Source organism: Salvia hispanica, chromosome 4 (assembly GCF_029641045.1).
Source record: "Salvia hispanica isolate PSC_SH4W2 chromosome 4, Shi_PSC_v1, whole genome shotgun sequence".
NCBI lineage: Eukaryota > Viridiplantae > Streptophyta > Magnoliopsida > Lamiales > Lamiaceae > Salvia > Salvia hispanica.
The window spans coordinates 13,274,807-13,297,826 of record NC_142695.1 but is presented as its reverse complement, the minus strand read 5'-3'; the positions used below and the strand labels follow the sequence as shown (position 1 = coordinate 13,297,826).

The 23,020-nt window shown below is 35.4% G+C and overlaps 3 protein-coding genes across 5 annotated transcripts; 2 read left to right on the top strand and 1 right to left on the bottom strand.

Moving 5' to 3' along the window:
- The first annotated feature begins 8,238 nt into the window (after nucleotides 1–8,238).
- LOC125195876 (uncharacterized) lies at nucleotides 8,239–12,190 on the top strand. 2 transcript variants are annotated; one of them, XM_089057432.1, is made up of 9 exons: nucleotides 8,239–8,507; nucleotides 8,632–9,302; nucleotides 9,644–9,720; nucleotides 9,849–10,017; nucleotides 10,106–10,194; nucleotides 10,297–10,461; nucleotides 10,602–10,679; nucleotides 11,597–11,700; nucleotides 11,873–12,190. In XM_089057432.1, the coding sequence occupies exons 2-9, from the start codon at nucleotides 8,657–8,659 to the stop codon at nucleotides 11,976–11,978; spliced, it is 1,434 nt and encodes a 477-aa protein (XP_088913558.1). In that variant the 5' UTR covers nucleotides 8,239–8,507; nucleotides 8,632–8,656; the 3' UTR covers nucleotides 11,979–12,190. The 2 variants fall into 2 exon arrangements, with proteins under 2 accessions (XP_088913558.1, XP_047950104.2); XM_048094147.2 differs by having other exon boundaries at nucleotides 8,626–9,302.
- A 13-nt stretch (nucleotides 12,191–12,203) lies between these two features.
- LOC125194686 (uncharacterized) lies at nucleotides 12,204–13,260 on the bottom strand. Its single transcript, XM_089057433.1, has 2 exons — nucleotides 12,926–13,260; nucleotides 12,204–12,852 (listed from the first exon to the last, which is right to left on the bottom strand). The coding sequence occupies exons 1-2, from the start codon at nucleotides 13,175–13,177 to the stop codon at nucleotides 12,325–12,327; spliced, it is 780 nt and encodes a 259-aa protein (XP_088913559.1). The 5' UTR covers nucleotides 13,178–13,260; the 3' UTR covers nucleotides 12,204–12,324.
- A 3,728-nt stretch (nucleotides 13,261–16,988) lies between these two features.
- LOC125192140 (uncharacterized) lies at nucleotides 16,989–22,781 on the top strand. 2 transcript variants are annotated; one of them, XM_089069947.1, is made up of 3 exons: nucleotides 16,989–17,121; nucleotides 17,364–18,605; nucleotides 22,307–22,781. In XM_089069947.1, the coding sequence occupies exon 2, from the start codon at nucleotides 17,371–17,373 to the stop codon at nucleotides 18,574–18,576; it is 1,206 nt and encodes a 401-aa protein (XP_088926073.1). In that variant the 5' UTR covers nucleotides 16,989–17,121; nucleotides 17,364–17,370; the 3' UTR covers nucleotides 18,577–18,605; nucleotides 22,307–22,781. The 2 variants fall into 2 exon arrangements, with proteins under 2 accessions (XP_088926073.1, XP_047945572.1); XM_048089615.2 differs by lacking the exon at nucleotides 22,307–22,781 and having other exon boundaries at nucleotides 17,364–19,077.
- Nucleotides 22,782–23,020: the final 239 nt, after the last annotated feature.

The window sequence follows — 23,020 nt, the reverse complement described above, 5'->3', positions numbered from 1 at the left end:
AAAATATTTGAGGGGTGATTTAGGCAATTGATAAATGGAGGGGGGGAGATAATATTAAAAAAGAATAAAAAAATGAGAAAAAGTCAGAAATCCCTTGTTCTAAAAAATACGCATGCCACGATCCCAAATTACGAAAGGTCAGCGAATTTAATCCCTAATTTCGAGAGGTCAGCGAAATTAATCCCTTATTCCGAATTCTCTCAAAAATATGCACTGATTGTAATACTCCCTTCGTCCCTTACATTTTGTCACATTTCACTTTTTACCATTTTTTTTACTGGACCTCATATTCCACTAACTCATTACAACTCACATTTTATTATAACTAGTATTACCACATGTGCTTGTTGTTACCACATGTGCTGTGCACAGGACAAAAGATTTTTAAATAATGAAGATATATTAATTTAAAATAAAGAATATAGAGTAAATAAGTATAAAATATATTTACAGATAAGAACTAATTAAAATAAGTATTTGTAATATTATAAACAATTAAAAATATTATAAACAACAACAAAAAGATATTTGTACTTCTCTTAACCCACTCCTCAATGAAACATTTCATATTTTAGCAGATGATTGTATACTATTTTAATATTTGATATAAGTGTTGTAGTATAAAATAAAAGAAATAACAAAAGAGGAGATGTGTGGATGAAATAAAATAAGAATATAGAGTAAATAATATAAAAATATATTTACAGATAAAAATATAAACTATTTATAAAAAGTATTCATAACATTATAAACAATTAAAATATTATAAACAACAATAAAAATAAATTTGTACTTGTCTCAGCACTCTAAATGAAACATTTCATATTCGTCATGTCATTTTATACAATTTTAATATCTAATAGTATGAGTGTAGTAATATTACTTAAAAGAATTAACAAAATAAGAGATGTGTGGATGAAATATAATAAGATGTAGAAATAAAGAAAAGTATCACTAAATCCAAAAGATAAAAAAAAAACCAAATAATTTGAACAGATAAATAGATCTTGATTTCGTTCGATCAACAAATCATATGCATACATAAGTGCAAACAAAAAAGGCTTATAAAAACAACAACAGACTAGTTTATAAATTTTGAAAAACTTTTTTGTAAACAACATTAACAGTATAATCACTTCTACTATAATTTCATCTCCACAAACTAAAATCTTCAAACCTTCACGACTCATGACTCTAGATGTAACAACATACAGTTTGTCCATGACTAAACACTGACTTATTTAAAAATATTTACACTATGTGTAAAGTTTTATTATTCATCGATAGAATTTTATATTCTTAATTAAAAAAAATTCACAATAGTTCGAAATATGGAATATTATTATCATCGATACTTTTATATTCTTAATTACTACTCCTTCTCTCCATAGCAGTGGAGACATTTTTTTTGATATGGAGATTGAGGAAAAGATGTGTGAAAAAAGTGAGAGAGAAAGAAAAGTAAAAGTGAGAAATGTGTTTCATAATGAAAATTGATTCTACTGGAGAGTGTTATATTGCTAACTCAATACTTAATTGCTAACTAAAACTAAATAATAGTCATTAGATATTTAAATCAAGGGTCTAGATAATCAGCTCCGGAATGTCAATACGGTCCCATAAAACGTCAATAAGGGTATTAAGGTCAATTTACAACAAATTAGTTGTAACTAACTTTTGAAAAATATTTCATAACTTTAAAACACATATAACTTTCTCGATTTAAATTATTTTTTGCACAACATATATCAAATTAACGATAATTTCATAAGGATTCTAACGAGATATCACTTGCATATGTTCGGACGTCAAAATTTGAAAAAAAAAATCAATTTTTTTTTAATTTTTTCATACAGCAGAAAATTCAACATAATATATAAAATATGTCAATATGATACATATAGAATGTCAATATAAGCAATGTGTTAACATTCTCAAAGCATTGTGTTGACATTCTCAAAGCATTGTGTTGATATTTTCGAAACACTATATTGACATTTTCATCCAAAACCCTAATTTGGTAGTTTTTTTTATCTTTTTCAATTTAATTAATAAAAATGAAAATTACATGTGGCAAATTATAGACCACAAGTTTTCTAAAATCATATGATCTTAAATTAGTTGTAGTTAGCAATTAAATGATGAATTAGCAATTGATCACTCCCCTGATTCTACTACTATGGAACGGATGAAGTAGAACTTAATGGATTCTAAAATGAGAAATATGAGTAATTGTAAATCAAAGTCAACTCAATTTTCACTATATACTTTGAATTTAATTACTTAGTAAAAAAGATTTGAAAATTTTATTTTCCCTCTTGAGTCGAAGTAACACCAAATGTACGATCTAATAATACCAAGAAAATAACACATAATATGTGTTCGTATTAATGAAAATTTTAATGTGATGCTATATTGTTCTTATTTAACAATGACATTAATTTAATTTCACTTCTTATCATTATTTATTTGTGTTATAAATTATTACTTATTTGATTTAGCTAAATATAAATTCAATTCATACACTGTTCAAAATTTTGTGATGTCTAAAAAATAGAAATATTAGTAAATCAAAGTAAACTAAATTCTAACTACATATAAATTTAATTAATTAATGAAAGAAATTTTAATTTAAAAATATATATTATATAAAATCTAATAAATTAGAAATCCAAATTAAAACTTAGCATAAAATATAATAATAGATACAACACTCAAATTAAAATTCTATTTAACTAAAAAAAATGTACTACAATACTATAAATTAATTAATGAAAGAAATTTTAATTTAAAAATATATATTATATAAAATCTAATAAATTAGAAATTCAAATTAAAACTTAGCATAAAATATAATAATAGATACAACACTCAAATTAAAATTCTATTTAACTAAAAAGATGTACTACAATACTATAAATTGAGTGCATAATTTTATATCATTATTTGAAATTTAAATTATACTACTCCAAAACCCAATACACTAAAAGCCTATTAAACATTAAACTAAAGTCCAAACAATATACCATTGAATTAATATTCCTCAAACCCTAAACTAACATGCGTTTCCTCCGTCTCTCTCAAGTCTCTCTCTCCTCATTCCTTCCTAATAGGCGGCGGAAATCAACTCCGGGCCAGAGCACCGCACCTTCGCCTCGCCGCGCCGCGGTGCTGCTTTGCCTCTTTCCTTACTCTCTCACGCCCACTGCCCCCCCGTCAACCTTGCCTTTCGTTTCATGCATATGCCACCCTGCAGACGCCAGTAAAGATCGGAACTTTGAAGTGGTGGCTAGAGATGCCATGATAGGGAGGCTGAGAGGACACGAAGGAGTGACTTGACAGAGGAAATTGAAGGTTTTGCGGAGGATTTGGTGGGTTTGCACTCCCTGGTAGCCGGCACCGGTGTAGTACATCTCTCTCTACTTCCTCTTCTTTTTCATTGATGCACTATTTTTTAGCACTACAACTACTTGCAAGTATACAAGGCAGAAATAGTATAGTTAAAGGTCGGTACTGAGATATCGAACTCAGGGAATAGAATTGCAACTGGCTATCATGTACTAAGCGTCATATACTATCTAGAGAAACACAACGTTTTGGGTTTGAAATTATAAAACTAAATAAAAATAAATATAATAAAAAAAATCAAATAAGATAAAATTAGGCAAATAGAGGAATTTCAAGGATAATTATTTCACTAACTCTTTAGTTATTCTAAGGGGTAACTGCTTTTAAAGTCATCAACTTTTCATGAATTCCGGTTTTTCCCACGAACTTTAAAAAGTTCGTGTAATATCATGAACTTTATTGTCAGTTGCTATTTTCCCATGTCAGGTTTTCCGGTCTGATTCATACTGTTCGTTTCCTATTAAGACAATGTCCAAATTCTTTTATCTTACTATCGTTATTTTCGTCTTTGAAATAGCTTCGCGTGGGTACTTTGTACGCCTCAATCGGAACACGGATGAAGAAGTTATGGCCATTTGATGAAGGCTGCGACCTTTGTGCGACCTTGTACTATCATAATGGCCATAACTTCTTGATTCGAGTTCCGATTGAGGCGTACAAGGTACCGACACGAAGCTATTTCAAAGACAAAGATAACGATAGTAAGATAAAAGAATTTGGACATTGTCTTAATAGGAAACGAACAGTTTGAATAAGACCGGAAAACCTGACATGGGAAAATAGCAACCGACAATAAAGTTCGTGGTATTACACGAACTTTTTAAAGTTCGTGGGAAAAACCGGAATTCATTGAAAGTTGGTGATTTTAAAAGCAATTACCCCTTATTCTAATTAGTTCTACGTTCATCCGACTCAAGTTTTACCACGATTTCTCCCTATCATGCATCAATACTCATGTCACAATTATTGTATGAACATATAAGATAAACCAATCAAAGCTATCATCGATCAAAGATTGACAATCAAGGTAACGGCCAATTAGTCGAACAAACGTTCAAGAAAAATCAAGTGGAACGAGTTCTAAACATTAAACATAAAAAGAACTAAATAAAAATTAATTACTATCAAACCTCAAAATTTCTATTGTTTAGCATTCCATAGACAGACGAACTAAAACAATAATTAAAATACGAGACATGAAATAAACAAACAAAACCCAAGGTTGAATCTTGAAGTCTTCATGCTCCTCTTGCCTTGCTTCAATCTCCAAGAATGATGGAAGAATTAGGTTAGGGAGTGGAGAGGGAGGAGCCTTGGAGGCTCCCCTTTTGGAGGCTATGAATTGGTGAATAACATGAATTAGGTTATGGGGTATATATAGGCTTGAAAATGATTTAAATTTGGTAAAAAGTTTCCTCCAAGCAATAATAAAGATGGAATTTTCTTGCCCCATAGTAGAAGGAAAAGATTTGGTTTCACAAGGTAATGTCGTATTTCCTTCTTTAAATTTTCGCCTAAATTGCATTTGACAGCTTTGCGCGACTTCGGTAGAATAGCCATAACTTTCTCCACAGAACTCCGATTGAGATGATCAAGGTACCAACGCGAAGCTCTTTCGAATACGAAGAGAATGACATGTAGAACGCCCTGATCGTCCTCCAGGTTCGTTAGAAAAATGAATTTGAACATAGGCTATCGTGCGCCACGTTTTTTTGGCCGACCGCCACACCTTGGCTGGCGGTCACCGCGCATTAATCCGAAGCTTCTGACTCTTTGGTAGCGGTCGCCGGACGATACCTGAAACTCCAGATTTCCTACTTCGCGTTTTAACTCCCCTTTTAGGCTCAAATATGCACATTTCTCACAAAACATGTCAAAATACCAAAATGTATAAAATATGCAAATTATGGACATGTAATGCAAATTTGACATTAAAAACGGACCAAATAATGGCCTTAAAACCCTGCAAAATCCGAGCGTATCATTCATCTTCTCACCTTTCGTCCACATCTCTCTCGTTCCTGATCCCTCACTTTTTCTCGGCCAACTACCGTCTTGCCGCGCTCGTCATCTGTCGTCGGAGCTGTCGCCAGATTCCAAGAGCTTTACTCTGCTGCAGTCAAATAATAATAATAAAAAAATCAGAAATCAGTCTCTCTCTCTAATCAAATCCGAAACTTCTTCTCCCTTTCACTGCCACCGCCTCATGCCGAAATATGTGCTGATAGCTAGTCGTCGCCCCAAGCGTATGGTTGCAGCTTGGAGCTGTCGCCGTCCGCAATAAAAAAATTAGATAATTAGTCCACTAAAATGCAGATTCAATCAATGGTGTGGTTATATATAACAACTTAATCTTATTTGAGAAGCCATTATTGCTCAATAGGAGCTGCCTCTTTTCTGTCAAATGGTTGTCATTTCTCAAATTGACTAAAAGCGCAAACAAAATAGCTTCACATTTCCCTCCAAAAAGGGTATAAAAGTACTTTCACCAAACTGACACTTTAGATTATGTTAGATGTTAGATTTATAAAACTAATATATAAAAGTAGGACTCACTCTCCACTAACTTTTTCAACTCACTTTCCATTGCATTTCTTAAAACTTGTACCCGATCAAATTGTGACAAAATTTAAGGAACGGAGGGAGCACTAGTTTGGACCCCCGTGTAAATATTCTAGGTCCGCCACTGAAGAAGAAGATAGTGTCGGAGTTTGGTGCCCCTTGCACAGCAGAAGACATGCATAAACAAATAAATCATGCATACATATCTACTTGACTAATTATGAGATCAATTATTCACATGTCAGACTGCATGCTAGAACACATATAATTCATGCTAAGGAATTAAACCCTAATACATGATATCCTACAGTTTAGAATTACCGATTTGATTCTCCAAAGAATCGGTGATTGCTTGCGCCTTTTCCACGTGATATTCTTCGTACTTAACCACAAACCTTCTAATATGTATCCCGAACTCAGATAATGACCATTGGGTGGGCAAAGCTTGTCAAAAAGGGCTTGATTAGAAAGAAGATAGAACTTCAGATATATGAAGAACTGAAAATTCTCACTACCGGTGAAAGTAGGTCACGAAAATTATGAGCGAATTAATTATTAATCTCCTTTCTAATCTCCTTTTATATTGAGTTATAATGGGGTCAGATTAGAGCGTCTCCAATGGCGGACGTCGCGGTAGGACGTTCGCCGTAGTGAAGGGGAAGGGCGCCCACGCCCGTCCCATATGCCCGTCGGATGCCCGTCACCTCCACGGGCGGGCGGACGGACGTCCGCCATAGTGGTGACGGTCGGACGTCCCACTCGGACGTCCGAGTTTTAAATATTTTTTTTTATAAAAAAACTCTATAAATACGGCTCGTTAAATTTCGTAAATTTGAAACGTATAAATTGAATAATTGTGATTTTATTTTATTGCGGGAAGTCCTAGTGGAAGTCCTACATTGTGCAGTGGGATGGGAAGTCTTAGTGGGAAGTCCTAGTGACGTGGCAGAAGGTTTTTGTGGGAAGTTCTAGTGGATGTCCTAGTGGGAAGGGCGCCACCAGAGATGCTCTTAGGGATCTATGAAAGTTGGACTTGGGTCAAACCTGTTAGACTTTTATTAATTAAATTGGCATGCATAAAATCCCGTGCCGTTCAAAGAATGGGTCATCTTCCTTGGGACGGAGGGAGTATCATTTTTATAAAACGAGTGCAGAAAAGTAACCGGGGCTGCTAAAGCAGGACGGGGGGAGTAATTACTAATAATATACTCATATACTCATATAATAAAAACGCACTATTAATCTTTTTATATAATAAATTAAATAAGAACAATATTAAAATTAGTGAATGATAAAATTTTTAAATAATCTTTTTATCGATACATATAATTAAATACATAAGTTATTAATTATTGTAGCTAAAAAGTATACATATTATGTATGTATTAAATAGATAAAGTTTATATTAATTTAAAAAAATTTATGTTAGAAATAATATTATAGCAAATATATAAAATTAGACACGGATTTTTAGTTAATTTGGATAAAAATATATATTATATTTATTAGTTATTACATATAAATAAGCACAGATTATTAATAAGTTCAAATATTTAGTGAATAATGAATTATATGAATTATTAAATCTCAGGTATAATTAATTATTTATATATTATACAAATAAAATTTAGTACTTAACAAAATATAGTTAAAATTTATTGGATAATAATTAAAATTGGACAAAAATTGCATTTTAATGTATAACACTAATTAATGTTCACAATATTTCATACATATACATGTGGTAGAGTAGTAGAAATGCCTCTATCTATGCTAGAGGACCTGGGTTCGAACCCCTCTATTCTCATATTTTTAAAAAAATTTAAACAAGTCATTTTAAAGATATAAAACTGGTTTTCGGTTTCTGGTCGGATCGGCCGGTCCATCTGTTCATAGACATGCTTATGGTTCATAGCACCACTTGCCGGTTCGCAGTCCAACCTGTCGAACTGGCCGGTCTGATCCCATTTTAAAATACTGATTTTTAAAGTACTTTGATCAAGGACGTTTCTTCGAAAACGAGAGCATCTCATAAAAAAAGAAAAACTTACCAAAAAAATAAATTAATGTATTAATAATGGATACAGCAGGTGGTGGGTCAGCAATATTAATATTCTGTCCAACCACGAGTTTTCAAAGGTCAGCTAATGAAAATAGCACACACACGTATTTATGTGATTTATTCAAAATAAAAAAAATAAAATAAAAACGAGTGTTGGCGATAAATAATGGTGATTAATTAGTTTTGCAAGTGTGTATAAACTATAAACAGCAGGGTCATCGTCCGTAGCCTTGTTTCTCTCTCTTCTCGCTCCTCCATAATCCAATCAAAGAGAAGAGCAGAGAGAGCAGAGAGAGAAAGGGCAAACGCGTATTCAACGACTCGCAGCCGTGATTCTCAACGTTACCCGCTTCCGATTCTCCGCTGCGGCCGCCTCATTTTGAATACATCCTTTTTTTTCCTCATTTTTCCAGCATTCAATCACCATTCTTCTTTTTCAACCCTAGCGATCATCCACGGATTTTCGATCTCCAAGGTAAATTAACACTTTCATCACGCAACTTTGTTTCTTTTATATTCAATTGCTATTTCTTCTTGCTTTTTTTATCTATGTAATTGTAATTGTAATTGTAATTGTAATTGTTCTTGATTAGGGTTAGGTTTAGGCCTGGGACGTCCTCGCAAATGGAAGCGTCCGGTGGAAATTCGGACGCTTACCGAAGCTCCTCTTCTTCCTCTTCATCGTCGTCTTCTTTCTCGAATACCTCTACCTCTAATCATTCCCGAAGAAATGGGCTGCAAATTTCGGCTTCTACCCTTCTCCGCTCTCCCTTGTCCACCTTATTAGAGTACACCGGCTTCATCAGAACCAGGCCAAACAGTTCCGATTCCGATTCTTTATTGAACAATGGGGGCTTCCACAATGACCTATCGAATGACCCTGCACCTGCCCCTTCCGCGGGAGAGGTTTCCATTAGGATAATTGGCTCTGCAGAACACGATCACGACAGGGTTGCTACTTCTCTGCATTCCGGGCCATCTGCTGAGTCCTTTTCGAGGCCGGTTTCTAGGTCGCCGTCTGGAGCTTCTGCACTCTCCTCAATGGAGAGTCAGGTTGATCTGCGGAGTGGTAGAGAATCTGTGGATGGGGCTACGAACTCGACAAATGCAGATGGTGATGCAGAAGGTGCTGAGGGAGTTGGCGCCAATAATAGGGATTCTTCTTCCTCTTACCAGAGATATGATATACAGCAGGCTGCTCGTTGGATCGAGCAGGTCCTTCCTTTCTCGTTGCTTCTGTTGATTGTATTCATACGTCAGCATCTCCAAGGTATTACCATGCTTCATCATATTGATATGGCCTTCTGATTTGTGTCAAATCATATTGACGTTGTTAATATTTCTATTGGCCTTCTAGTTTGCTAATTATTGCATATTTTTTCCATTCTTGCTGCATATTGACTTTAGTCATCCCCTGCCTTCATGAACCCATATATTGTTATCATTTAATTTTAATAAGATAACAGTTCTTTATCTGGTTTAATTTCTCTGAGAAAGCGCTTAGTAGAAGGTGCATTGCTGCATTTTTCGAATAGCTATATATTATGCCTCTTCACCGTCTATCATATGAAAGAATCATAATAATTTATTGACTCAGTTCTATGTTTGCAGGATTCTGTGTTACAATTTGGATTGCTGCTTTTATGTTTAAGTCAAATGATATTGTACGGAAGCAGACGGCACTAAAGGTACTTGACGTAGATTTTCATATCTTTTGAGAGACTTCTAAGTTTTAATACATTTTCTGTGAAGAATGAAAATCCCATATGTTTCACTTTGAAGTCACTGTTAACAAGGGTCTGTCTTCCCTCTTCAGGGTGAGAGGAAAATAATGACTCTTATTGGCATTGTCGTTCTTTACTCACTTCATGTTTTCGGGATTTACTGGTGGTACCGGAAAGATGATGTGCTCTATCCTTTGCTGATGCTGCCTCCAAGAACCATACCTCCTTTCTGGAATGCGATATTTATTATCATGGTGAATGGTGAGTCATTTTCATTAATCACTGCGATTTAGAAGAGTTACATGTCAGTAATTTGACCTTGTTCTTTATGATGCACCTTTTTCTTTAGATACACTTGTTCGTCAAGCAGCAATGGTCATCAAATGTATGCTCTTGATGTATTACAAAAATAGCAGAGGTCGGAACTACCGTAGGCAGGTAAATTATGTCTGTGCCTTGACTTCTGTCAACTAGATACTTGTAATTTATAGTTTGTTTCGGAAAGTGCATACCTGCTAATGAAATATTGTTTATTCTCAGGGTCAACTGCTAACTTTGGTTGAGTACCTGCTGCTCCTTTATCGTGCACTGCTCCCTGCCCCTGTTTGGTACCGTTTCTTCTTGAACAAAGAATACGGGAGCCTTTTCTCGTCGCTTATGACTGGATTGTATTTAACCTTCAAGCTTACTTCTGTTGTTGAGAAGGTATAAACATGTATTCAGCCAAGTCTGTTCTTTTAATGATTAAAAATTATAGGATTTGTAGCAGTAGTATGCAGTGGATCTTTTCAGGAATCTCTATATTCCCTGCCTTTAGGCTCTGCTGATTTGAGTCATGTTTTCAGGTCCAATCATTCATCACTGCTCTTAAAGCACTGTCAAGGAAAGACATCCACTATGGTGCTTATGCTACAACTGAACAGGTATTCATTTTTCTTTCTATGGCCTTAGTGTCACTGTATTCCAGATTATTTGAGCTGTTGTTAAGGAAATTTACTGGCTAAAGCTTTTTAAAAAAAAATTATCCAGTTAAGGAATATGCATATATATACATTAGGGTAGTGATAAAATGCAAACTTATTTATTGTACAAACTCAAAACTCCTCAACACAGCTTCAACACAACTTCAATACAAATATCAACACGGTATAAAATTTCAAGATTTTAATATCAACACAGTATCAACACAAAATCAATCATTGACTACCGTTGAAATTCTGTTGATATTTTTCTGTTGATGCTTTTTTGTGATCTGTTGACATTTTTCAATTGTCCAGATCATAGTTTTGAGTTTGTAGCATATTTAGAGTTTTCATTTGATCACATTCCATATACATTATATATATATATATATATAGGCTTATACTGGTCAACAATCTTGCTTCCACTTTAGCACAAGCATTTAAATTTTGCAAATGTCAACCCTTGTTTACACCTTGCCTGTGAATAGTTCCGCCCACTGCCTTACATGTGTACCTTTAGGTATGCTAGCTGCAATTCAAATGTACTTAAAAAATGCCTGATGTCCTTTCACTGCATTACCAGCCACTTGATTCTTTATTGGAATGGGGCTGGGATGGAACTTGGAAGACAAAGATTTGGAAAATTCTTGATGAGCTGAAAGACCTAACAACATCCCACATAGAAAAGAAATTGTTCCCAAAATTTTTGTGTTGCCATACTATTTTATGATTATGTGCTATTGTCACTGAAAATCCGTTTTGCTGCATGTTCTCTTTATGTATTGTATCGAATTTCATACTGACATTGGTGCTGCTCCCTTTGTGCTTCAACTTGATGACTAATCCTCTTGCCACTTCATTGATTTGATTATATTCAGGTCACTGCAGCTGGAGATTTGTGTGCTATTTGCCAGGAAAAGATGCACTCTCCGGTCCTTCTACGTTGCAAGCACATATTTTGTGAGGACTGTGTTTCTGAGTGGTTGGTTTTCTCTTCCTACCTTTAGTATTAATCCAAAATATGTCGAGAATCGTCATTGCTGCTTGAGCTACAAATATATTGAAAATAGCAGCAAGACATATTTGTATGCAGTCAGATTCTCAAAACTTTATTGGCTGTCTTGATTTGAGCTATTGTTATTTTTTGTCCCCAGGTTTGAGAGAGAACGGACTTGCCCTCTATGCCGTGCATTGGTGAAACCGGCAGATCTTAGATCGTTTAGTGATGGGTCAACTAGTCTATTTTTTCAGTTATTTTAAATTCAGGAAGTTTTCTGCTTTGGTGGCTTAATCCTCGACTCAAAGCAGCTCTGTCCTGATCACACCATCTGCATAGGAAATCTTAATTGCAAATATTATGTTGCCATTGACACGGTCATACATTGTAAACAGAAAGTGTATGTGGAGTTACATTCACTGTCAACAGTATAAGCAATATAGCATGCGGTATATAAAAGCACAGTTTTGATGAACTCTCATGTCCCAGTTGTGTACTTTCAATTTTTTACTTGCTTGCATGTGTACCCTGTCTATTGTTTCCAATTGTCTTTATTGAAATAAAAAGGATCAAAACACAGTTATTATAAATGTAGCAGGAAGTACAGGTTCATTGATAAATCGAGAGCCCCGGTTTCTTCCTCTTCAACCCCATCTCCACTGCATTTATCTGCTCAAGCCGCGCTTTAAAGAAGGGAAGATCGAAAGTGAAGTGGGATAATAATGGCAAATGCTTCTTCTCTGGCTTCTGCGGAGCAGCTTCATCACAGACAGGTTTGGGAGTTGCTGATACATTGCAGATTTTCTTGTTTCTGGACTTGTATTCAGAATGGCAATTCTCTAAAGCTAGTATAACCGGTCTCGATGAACAATTCAAATCTTTAACCACGGCTGTGGCTTTCTTGTCTTTTCTCTTTTGTTCCAACTTTGCTTCTTCCCCATCTCGAGCTGTGTTGCTGGCTTTGGTAAAGGGGTTGCAGCCTGCAGGAGCAAAGTCGCGGAATGTCTTGAATTGTTTTGGTTTGGGGCAAGTTTTTGTTTCATGCTGTCCTAATAGCTTCCGCATTGCAACCATTTGGGCCATTGGTCCCAAATCCTTTACATACATCATTAAGCTATCCTCGTAGCTAATGTCTCCCTGCCAACACAAGATGAGATGTATTTTCGTTATGTGACCACTTTGTAACATGTCTATCTATATGAAATCCTACCAGAATCAGTGGTTTGGAAGTGGTTGAGCCCGCTGCATCCTCCGCCTTGCACAAGTATGTCTCTCTCCTCCTATCTTCTACTTGAGAATTCGACGGTCTACCTGTATATATATACACACATGTATTCATCTCAGGGATGAATCTGCAAAACATGGTAAATAAACCGGGAAGAGGAAGATGAAAACCAGGGGTATTTGGTCGAAATGCTGAAGCAGGGGGCTTAGGGATGGAATCGCATAATGTTTTCCTCATAGATCTTCGTCTTGTCCCCTCGACAAAGTTTTCGGGATTTGTGTTAAGGAGATGAAAGACCTTATTAGCTAAGTCATGTATAGCACGCGCCTGTGGCAGAGTAGAGGTCGTCGATGAGATGGAGAATAACGTTGAGGCTGAGAGTTAGTGTTACCTGTCTGAAGTAGGTGGTGGTGGAGGAGTTGAAATGCATTGCATTTTCTGGTATGAGAAACACATCATGCTGCCAACATAAACATAAACCGATTTAGGCCTTGGCTTCTGTTGTTTACACAAAACAACATGAAACATAAAGCAAAGCAAACTTTGAATTGTTGAAGATTTTGGTACATCCCTTCATGGAGTTTAGCCCTCATTGTGCCAAAGTCCATAGGCTCTTTAATGATCTCGTAATAATTCTCAACCTGTTGAAGAAACAACGAGAGATAGTCGAGCTGAGCTAAGAGAATTTGAGATGAAGAAAGAAACACAAACCTGATTAGGATCAACTGGTTGAGCAAATATCTCATATGTATCTCTCCTAAAACATGAATTCACATTCAGTATTCAGCTTAATCATTCATGTAGGTAGCTAATACAATCATGTTTCACTTCACCTCTGCAGTGTATCAAGAACAAGCTCGAGTGTGTGCTTTGCTGGCATTACTCCGTTGCCTAGTAATCGAAAAGATTAAAACCGTTGCTGATATGATAAAGCCACAAGAACTGAATTCATATATTGGACTGGACCAACCATCATGATCATGGTCATGGTCATGGTCTTGATTTTGCTTGAGAGATCTCCAATCCACTGAAACCATCGAAAACACACGTATAATAAGCCAAGCCAAGCTAGAGCGCAGTACACAAATTCAAGCGTGCGTTTAAACTCACCGAAGTCATCGTTTTGGGGACTCTCAGCACCCTGCAGCATGCCATCCATCAGCATATATTATGACGAATGAGAGTGAATGCTTACTTACCTTCCAGACTTGTTTGGGTAATTTAGAGAGTGGAGGTAAAGCTGCAGCTGTATCATCTAAATTTAGACGATTATCGAGGGCTGAGATTCGAGGGCTCCTCCTCCTCCTCTGGCCGGAGGACTTGGCCACTACCTTCCTACAAATGTTGTTGAGTTAGTAATAGTATGGTGATGAGGAAGATGAGTTTATTAGTACCTTGAGGACATTGAATAATGGAGTAGTGTTTTATGAAGATGAATCAAACTCTGCTGGTGCTTTTAAACAGCAGATCAAGATCAGATATAGTTAATTATTTCTGTAATTGGACAAGAAAGATTGAGAGTTAACATCTATGCCGTTATATGCCTAATTTGGTAACTTAATATTAACAATCACTAAACATGGAATCCCACTCATTTACATTCCTATCTTTTACCATTGACTTTTGATTACAATATTTTGTTTTGCTGTATTTACAATTTGAGGCGTGCTAATAAATTTGATATTCATGTACTTTGCCAAACACAACATTCATCAAACCACATAGTACTACATATCATTATACCCCATAACTATTCATATTTTTATCACTTTCTATTTCAATTTATCATTATTTGTTTTAATTGCAATACTTTTAGAATTAAATTTACTACCATATAATCAAAATAAAAATATTACCATATAATCAAATTAACTAATTTTATAATTAATATTCCTCCTGTCCTTTGTTAAGTAGTAGTAGTACTTAATTCGTATTCTTGGGACGTCCCAAGATAAATGAATAATTTCTTTTTGTATTCTCTCTTATACTTTATTTTCTCTCTTATTGAGTAGTACTTTATTTCTCTACTTTATTTTTTCTATTTTTATTTTTTCTCATACTTTATTCTCTTTTCAATTAACTAATAAAACTAATAAAATTATACTTTTTTAAATCTCGTACCCTAAAAAAAATGCCTCTTTTAACTAGGGACGGAAGGAGTAACAAATAATAGTACTACTTCCGTCCCCCAAAATTTGCTACACTTTGACCCGACACGGGTTTTAAGAAATGTAATGGAAAGTGAGTTGAAAAAGTTGGTGGGATGCAGGTCCTACTTTTAAAGTATTAGTTTTATAATAAAATGTGAGTAGGAATGAGTTAGTGGAATATGAGGTCCACTACCAAAAATGGTAAAAGTGAAGTGTATCAAATTTTCAGGGACGGACCGAAATGGTAATATGTATCAAATTTTCAGGGACAGATGTAGTAATAAAAAAGTTGCAATTACTTAACACAAAAAAAATTATATATTTATTTTAAATACAATACAAAAATAACCCATTGTTTATTTTAATAACTAAAATAAAGTATGAATTCAAAAGATCAATAATTATAATTATTTTTTATTAATTAATACTCCTTCCGTTCATGAAATATTGTCCAAAGTTTAACTCGGCACGAGTTTTAAGAAATGTGAAGCAAAGTGAGCTGAAAAAGTTAGTGGAATGAGAGTCTCATATTTATATACTACCTGCGTCCCAATAAAGTTGAGTCGTATCCCTTTTTAGTCCGTCCCAACAAAGTTGAGTCATTTCATTTTCTAATAAAAGACAAAACATCTAATCACTCTTTTTTTATTACATCATTTATTTTACTCTCTCTTATCTTTTCTACTTTTTTCATCTCTCCTATTTATTTAATATAAATTCTTAATCTCTGTGCTCAAAAGTTTTGCTCAACTTTTATGGGACGGAGGGAGTATTAGTTTTATAATAAAATGTGAGTTTAAAAAGTTAGTAGAAAGTGAGGTCTATTTATGAAAAATATAAAAAAAACCAAAGTGGACAACTTGTCACGGACTAAAATGACAAAACTGGACAACTTTTCACAAATGGAGAGACAACGATTTATGAAATAAAACAATTAACAAATAAAATAATAAAAATAAAATAGAAAAAACTACTCCCTTTGTCCCAGATAATTCGACCCAGTATTCAATTTCGGGCCGTCCCACATAATTTGTCCTACTTCACTTTTACCATTTTTGGTAGTGGACCCCATATTCCATCAACTCATTCATGCTAACATTTTATTATAAAACTAATATTTTAAAAGTAGGACCCACGTTCTACCAACTTTTTCAACTCACTTTCCATTAGATTTCTTAAAACCCATGCCGGTTCAAAGTGTCCCAAATTATTTGGGACGGAGGGCGTACGTGGCAGAGCCACAAACCATACCATAGTTGCGGTACGCCCCCGTAGCTTCAGTTCCAACCCCCTAGCCTCACCGCCCTGCAACCTGCATCATCAATACAGTAACCATAATAAATAATAAGGACCCGTTTGATAAGTTATTAATGTCTAGATATAGATACTTATATGACTATTTCTAAGTGTTTTATATCATAGTTAACCTATTATGTCAGCCCGTGATTTTTTCTATGGCCCATCCGAACCCGCAAATTTTTTCTTAAAATACAAATATATGTATCTCACAAATTTGGTCGGATAGCATTTCTACCTCATTTATTATGATTTTTTTATTAATACAAAATCTAGATAATTTCTTGTCTACCAAACAACAACGAAAAAACCTTTATCCAAACTTATCTTGACACGAAACCCGCATTTCTTATCTTATTTAACAAATCTTGTTATATCATATCTTTTTTATCAAACGAGTACTAAAAATAAATAATAAAGGTTAATTAAGAAGGTTATTAAAATAAATAATAAAGGTTAATTAAGTTTTAGAAATTTTCTAAAGTTATTGTGACCTGAGTTGACGTTGACATTTGTTAACTTTACTTTGTTACTGTGTTGTGTCTATCTGTTGCAATATAAGTTTATAGTGAAAAAAAAAAATCATTTATTACTCAATGTCGCTTTATTATCTGTATATCTTTTTCCCCATTTTATTTGTAATTTTTGATTTATCGCTCGTCCACGGTGCTTTGGTTTTCCGTCGCCCAATTCTACCACCGGACCACCACCGCCGCCGCCGTATCTACGTATCAGGTATATATACTGCTCTCTCTCTCTCTCTCCCGCTCCCAATTGGATCTACCCTCCCTACTCTAACCTCGATATTTATTCAATGTTTCAATCCTTCCGATTCCAATTCCGATTTTGATTCCGATTCCGATTCTTAATAGTGAAATAGATTGAACAATTAAGGATGATGCTTTTAGGTTTATTTTCGTTGAATACTTATTATGTTCGTATCCAATCTATAACCTAGATGAATCTGAACATTTCAGTTTGCAAATGGATCGGAGTAATTTGGGGGATTCCTCCTCTTGTGCTTTATGCCATAGAATTCTTCCATCCAACAATGAGGCTGACGAGCTTGACGATTTTAGCGTCTGCGCTGATTGTAAATTTTTGTTTCTGGAAGAATTTGAGACTGCATCGCCCTCGCCTCAAGTCCACCATAGGAGGAGGGGTCGATCGAGGAGAAGATTCGTCAGTTCTGAGTCCATGGAGAGTATGTTCTCTCACCAATTTTCACAAATCTCAAGGCAAGACGATGCTCGTTCTGTGCGGTCGTCTACAATGTGGAGGAGATTCTTTTCCGATACAGAAAGTGATGGTTTCGATTCTCTCTATGTCGACGAGTCTGACTCCAATGCTAGCTTTCGGAGATACAGGGCTGTCCACGATAGTGACTCTGATGATGCCCCGAGTGAGCTAGATATCGACCCCATGAATGCTGGCACGTTCCAGTGGAATTCGGAAGATGACAGTAGTGAAGGTGAAGCTCAGCCGAGCCTCTTGGTTAACTGGCGCAGGCAGCTACTGTCCCCTCAACTCGTGGGCACAGTTCCACTCAGTATACGCGACCGGATACAAGCACACACTGGCGACCTGTTAACCAATTTGGATGATGAGTCTTATGTTGGGAATTCGGGGGATTATCTCGATGCCAGAGGCTTTGAGGATCTTCTCGACCATCTTGCTGAAAACGAGGGTTCAAGGAGAGGGGCACCTCCTGCTTCTCTATCATATATGAACAATCTGCCACGTCTCACGATTAATGGAGACAAGCAACAGCAGCAGGAGTGTGCAATCTGCAAGGACTCCTTCATGCTTGACGCAGTCGTCAATCAGCTTCCCTGTTTGCACCTTTACCACCCTTCCTGCATCTTGCCGTGGTTAGCTACAAGAAATACATGCCCACTTTGCCGCTATGAGCTTCCAACGGATGACAATGAGAGAAGTGAGATGGTTGATGAGCAATATTTGATTGATGATGCTTCCATGGATGATGATGCTTTAGTCCATCAACTTGAAGTTGAGGATGCTCCAAGAAATAGATGGCTCTTCCTTGCTGCTCCGATTGTCAGTATTCTTGGCATATCTCTCATTCTGTGGTTTGGCAATTCATCCGCAGCTAGATTGTGCGCAACTGGCGCTAGCCGGCCTCTGTGCCGTCGGGATAATAACCACAGGAGATGGTGGTCGTTTTTGTAAATCAAGTATTGGCATCAGCTCTTGTATAGGTATGTTGTATAAGCTTTTTACATAATCATAGATAGATTGCTTCTTATGTAGCTATGTTTCTTCTACTCTGTATTTCCAGTGTTGTATGCTATTGTATTCAGTTTGCCGGTTCTTAGCAAATAGGGCTGGGTATTCGGTTTGCCGGTTCTCGGTTAACCGAGAACCAAACCAAAAATGTCGGTTTTCAGTTAACCGAGAACCGAAATGACAGTTACGGTTCGGGTCCGGTTAGGAGACCCGCATTGATGTCGGTTCTCGGTTTACACCGAGATTAACCGAACCGAAAACCGATTAATAAGTCCATCTAAAAATGTAGACTCATATTTATATGGGCTATGAGCCACATATAGATACTTAAGCCCAAAGGCCAGGATGATTAATTTCTCTAAGGTTGAGGCTTATCTTTTATAACAATGTTATGTATTCTTATTATGTTGTCAAAGTCGACGTGGGATTTTTTAAGATACATAAGTGATTTTGTGGGTTTATGCAATTTTCTTAAATGCATGTTCTGTATTCTTATTATGTTGTCAAAGTAGTACTACATATGATTAATCTTTTTGGTTTCTTCAATTTTGCTCTTTTATAACGATAACTTTGTGTTATATTGAGCTTTGGAGTTCTACAAAGTAGCACTACATATGATTAATCTTTTTGGTTTCTTCAATAATAAGTTAGATCCCTAACTTTCTTAGGGAAAATATGGGTTGATAATGGTTGGATACTACCTCCGTCCCACAATAAGAGTCTATTTGTGTCATTTTAGTCCATTCCACAATAAGAGTCCGCTTTTACTTTTACTATAAATGGTAAGTAGGTCCCACATTTCACTAACTCATTCTATTCACATTCATTATGAAACTAATAAATAAAAATGGGACACTTGCTCTACTAACTTTTTTCAACTCACTTTTCTTTAAATTTCTTATAACATGTGTCGACTTTTCTTTACATTTCTATAACCCGTGCCAAGTCGAATGTGGACTCCTATTGTGGGATGGGGGCAGTAGAAATTTGTCCTTGAAACCCTCGTTCAAGTTATATATCGCTTGATAATATATACTCCATGTATCTAGGGCCAACATGCATGGGATATTAGAGCTAAATTCAGCCTACGAACATAGGCTTCTAAGTTCTAACTGCTCTATATGCGTAGCTCTACATATCATAACTAAACCTTACTTTTCATGGCTACATAGTACATCAGTAAATGATTTAATTAATATAAATATATACTCTATAATCCATATCTTTGAGACTTTTGTTTTAATTAAAGGTGGTCTCCAAACGGGTCTAATCTGTCTAAACCAATACATGAGTCAGCCTTTAAATCGATCCTAATCCATTATTAATGTAAAAATTTGACACTAAATACACGAGGCATAGTAGTTAAAACATACCTTTGGTTTAAATATTAATGCATACGCAAACTGAAATTCTACGTGTTACATATATAACGACATGTTATGATATTACAAGATATCCCCTAAAACCAAAAACATAAAATAAAAAGAGAAGGCAGCCAATCTTCCTATAAGATTGTGTGCGACTGAAACCCCACACAATCTTGCTCTCTCTGCCCATCTTCCTGACCAGGCGCAAGCGAAGACGAAGAAGCCGTCATCGGCATCGAAACAAAAGGCAGCCCTCCTCCATAAACCCCTTGTGAGGAATAGTTTGTATGTTTAAATTCAGGGTTTACAACTATGAGTAAAGTTTCTTAAGCTAGCTTATGTATACCATTGTCCCACATTGTCCCACATAGTTAGTATGAACAAAGAAAGGAGAGAATAGGCTATTATAAAAGGAAGAAAATGGAACAAGCCTTTAGACCACAATAATCCGTCGATGCAATAATTGGCTGTATCTGAGTTCAAATCTCATGGAACAGCATAATTTAGTAAAAAATTTTGAGTAATTTCGGTTCCATCGGTTAACGGTTAACCATTCGGTTCTAACTGAACTAACCGACTCTTGGTCGGTGTCGGTTTCGGTTTTTGTTTGGGAATTGAAATATGGTCGGTTAACCGACTTGTCGGTTCGGTTAGTAACCGAACCGACCAATCCCAGCGCTACTAGCAAATGTTGAGTTTGGATGGATAATAGATTACTTTTGACATATCACCAACTTACAATCAATATCATTCATCAACAATACATGTACATTCTAATAGATACTTATTCAAACAGGAATCACATATGATTTCTGAAACCCATATAATTCAACCTAGAACTAGAAGGTGAAGAGACTATGAGGTAGTGATTTGATCAAGGACCTACTAACTCCGAGGTCTTTGATTCTTTGGGCAAACGGACCAGCCTAAAGTAAGATTATATGCAGAATAGGATTTCAGTAACGTGTTACTTTCTCTTTTTTGGTGGAATTTGAATAAACTGGTTTTGTCTAATCGTCAATCACTAGCAAAAAGGTATAAGTTGTAAATAAATTGATGTATATGTGTAATAAATGTTTGATAGAATTTTCCATCCACCTCCTTCCACAGCCCCACCTACGGGTTCTGGTCTTCTATTTCATTACTAGGGACCGAATTTGATTAATCTAAACTGGTATAGTAAGGTCGCTCTCTTTTATAGCCCAATAGAGATTGGTACTCCCTTTGTCTGTAAATAGAAGTCTCGTTTTTCCATTTCGGTCCGTCCGTGCATAGGAGTCCCAGGTCATTTTTACTATAAATAGTTATAGGTCCCACAATCCACTAGCTCATTCCACTTATATTTCATTTAAAAGGGAACATCTTTTTTGGTCCACAAACTTTGCCAAAGTATCATTTTAGGTCCGTGAACTTTGAAAATATCATTTGAGGTCCATCAACTATAGGTTAATATCATTTCAAATACTTTTTTACTATTTCCAAGTTTTTGCTGGACGAAAATACCCTCAATACCTTAAAGGGTATATATTTTTAATAAACTTATCATATACTCATATTTTTTATAAATATCTTTACTATATATTTTTGATGAATTTTCTAAATATAATTTGACCTTCAATATTATCACTTAATTTTGTGACATGCAAGAAAAGATCCTTATTCATTTTTTTTATTATTAAAGAAAAGTTCTTTATTCAATTTTAAAATTCTTTAATATATAAAATTGAAGAAGCAATTTTACTTGCATGTCACAAAATTAAGTGATAATATTGAAGGTCAAGTTATATTTAGAAAATTAATCAAAAGTATATTATAAAGATATTTATAAAAAATATGAGTATATGATAAGTTTATTAAAAATATATACCCTTTAAGGTATTGAGGGTATTTTCGTCCAGCAAAAACTTGAAAATAGTAAAAAAGTATTTGAAATGATATTAACCCATAGTTGATGGACCTCAAATGATATTTTCAAAGTTTACGGACCTAAATGATACTTTGGCAAAGTTCGTGGACCAAAAAAAATGTTCCCTTTTCATTTAAAACTAATACCCCGTTGGGAGGAAGTCCCAAGATAGTTGAGTCATTTTCTTTTTTGGTAAAATTTTATTCCATCTCTTACTTTCTTCCTCTTATTTTACTTTCTCTACTTTAACCTTTAACAAATCAATTTCTTAAATCTTGTGCCCAAAATAATATCCCAATTACCTTGAGACTGATATAGTATTGATAAGGCTAATTTCATGCATCGGTTATGTGGTGAAAAACACTTTATTTTACTAGGTCTAACGCAGTTTTTAAGCCAGGTGTGTGAAGGAATCGCTAGATCCAGGAAGAGCTGGAGGCAATGGACTAGCGAAGGAAAACGAAGGAAAGTGAGCAGAGTTGAAGAGAAAAAAAATGGCTGGATGAAGGGAGTCAATAGCTGAGGGCAACAAAGACTATTCATACCTCGCTGGACCCACTTCTACGCCTATATATAGAGGAGCATGCAGCACACGCCATACAGATGATTTTGCTCTCAGCTCACACACTCACACACACTTGGAAAAAATGGGAATTCTGGGGTAGTTAAAGGTTTCTAGGGATTCATCTTCGGCGAAAGTTAGTGGTAACACCGTCCTCACGGAGGGCGAAGAAACATTCAGTTTACATTCAGTTTTTTTGCACTTTTATTCCGTCGAACTTCAACGTTTTGGAAGTCGATTTGGTTGCTGGCTACTTATCGATTATCTATGCATTAAGTTTATGTCATGATGGTGTTTATCTTGTGTTGATTTACGTTGATTCTGTGTTTTTGAGGTTTAATTTCGGAAGTTGAATGTTATTCTCTGTTTTGGATAATTCTGTGCTTGATCTGGGAAATAGGTTGTGGATCTGTGTTGTTGTTTTTGATCGGTGGTTGTTTGGCGAATCTGTATCTATGGATATACTTTTGGTCGTAGTTTGTTTCGGATGCTTGGATCCGGAGTGAATTTAGCATCCGAGGTTGGATCTGAACAGGGGAATCAAGTTGTGCA

What these genes read in the sequence shown, in the direction of transcription:
- LOC125195876 (XM_089057432.1), top strand. Translation starts at nt 8,657, where the DNA reads ATGGAAGCGTCCGGTGGAAATTCGGACGCTTACCGAAGCTCCTCTTCT. An exon ending in ATTTATTATCATGGTGAATG is followed by an intron (nt 10,018 to 10,105) that starts GTGAGTCATTTT and finishes CTTTTTCTTTAG; the next exon opens with ATACACTTGTTCGTCAAGCA. An exon ending in GTCGGAACTACCGTAGGCAG is followed by an intron (nt 10,195 to 10,296) that starts GTAAATTATGTC and finishes GTTTATTCTCAG; the next exon opens with GGTCAACTGCTAACTTTGGT.
- LOC125194686 (XM_089057433.1), bottom strand. Translation starts at nt 13,177, where the DNA reads ATGAGGAAAACATTATGCGATTCCATCCCTAAGCCCCCTGCTTCAGCA. An exon ending in CTTCCAAACCACTGATTCTG is followed by an intron (nt 12,853 to 12,925) that starts GTAGGATTTCAT and finishes TTGTGTTGGCAG; the next exon opens with GGAGACATTAGCTACGAGGA.
- LOC125192140 (XM_089069947.1), top strand. Translation starts at nt 17,371, where the DNA reads ATGGATCGGAGTAATTTGGGGGATTCCTCCTCTTGTGCTTTATGCCAT.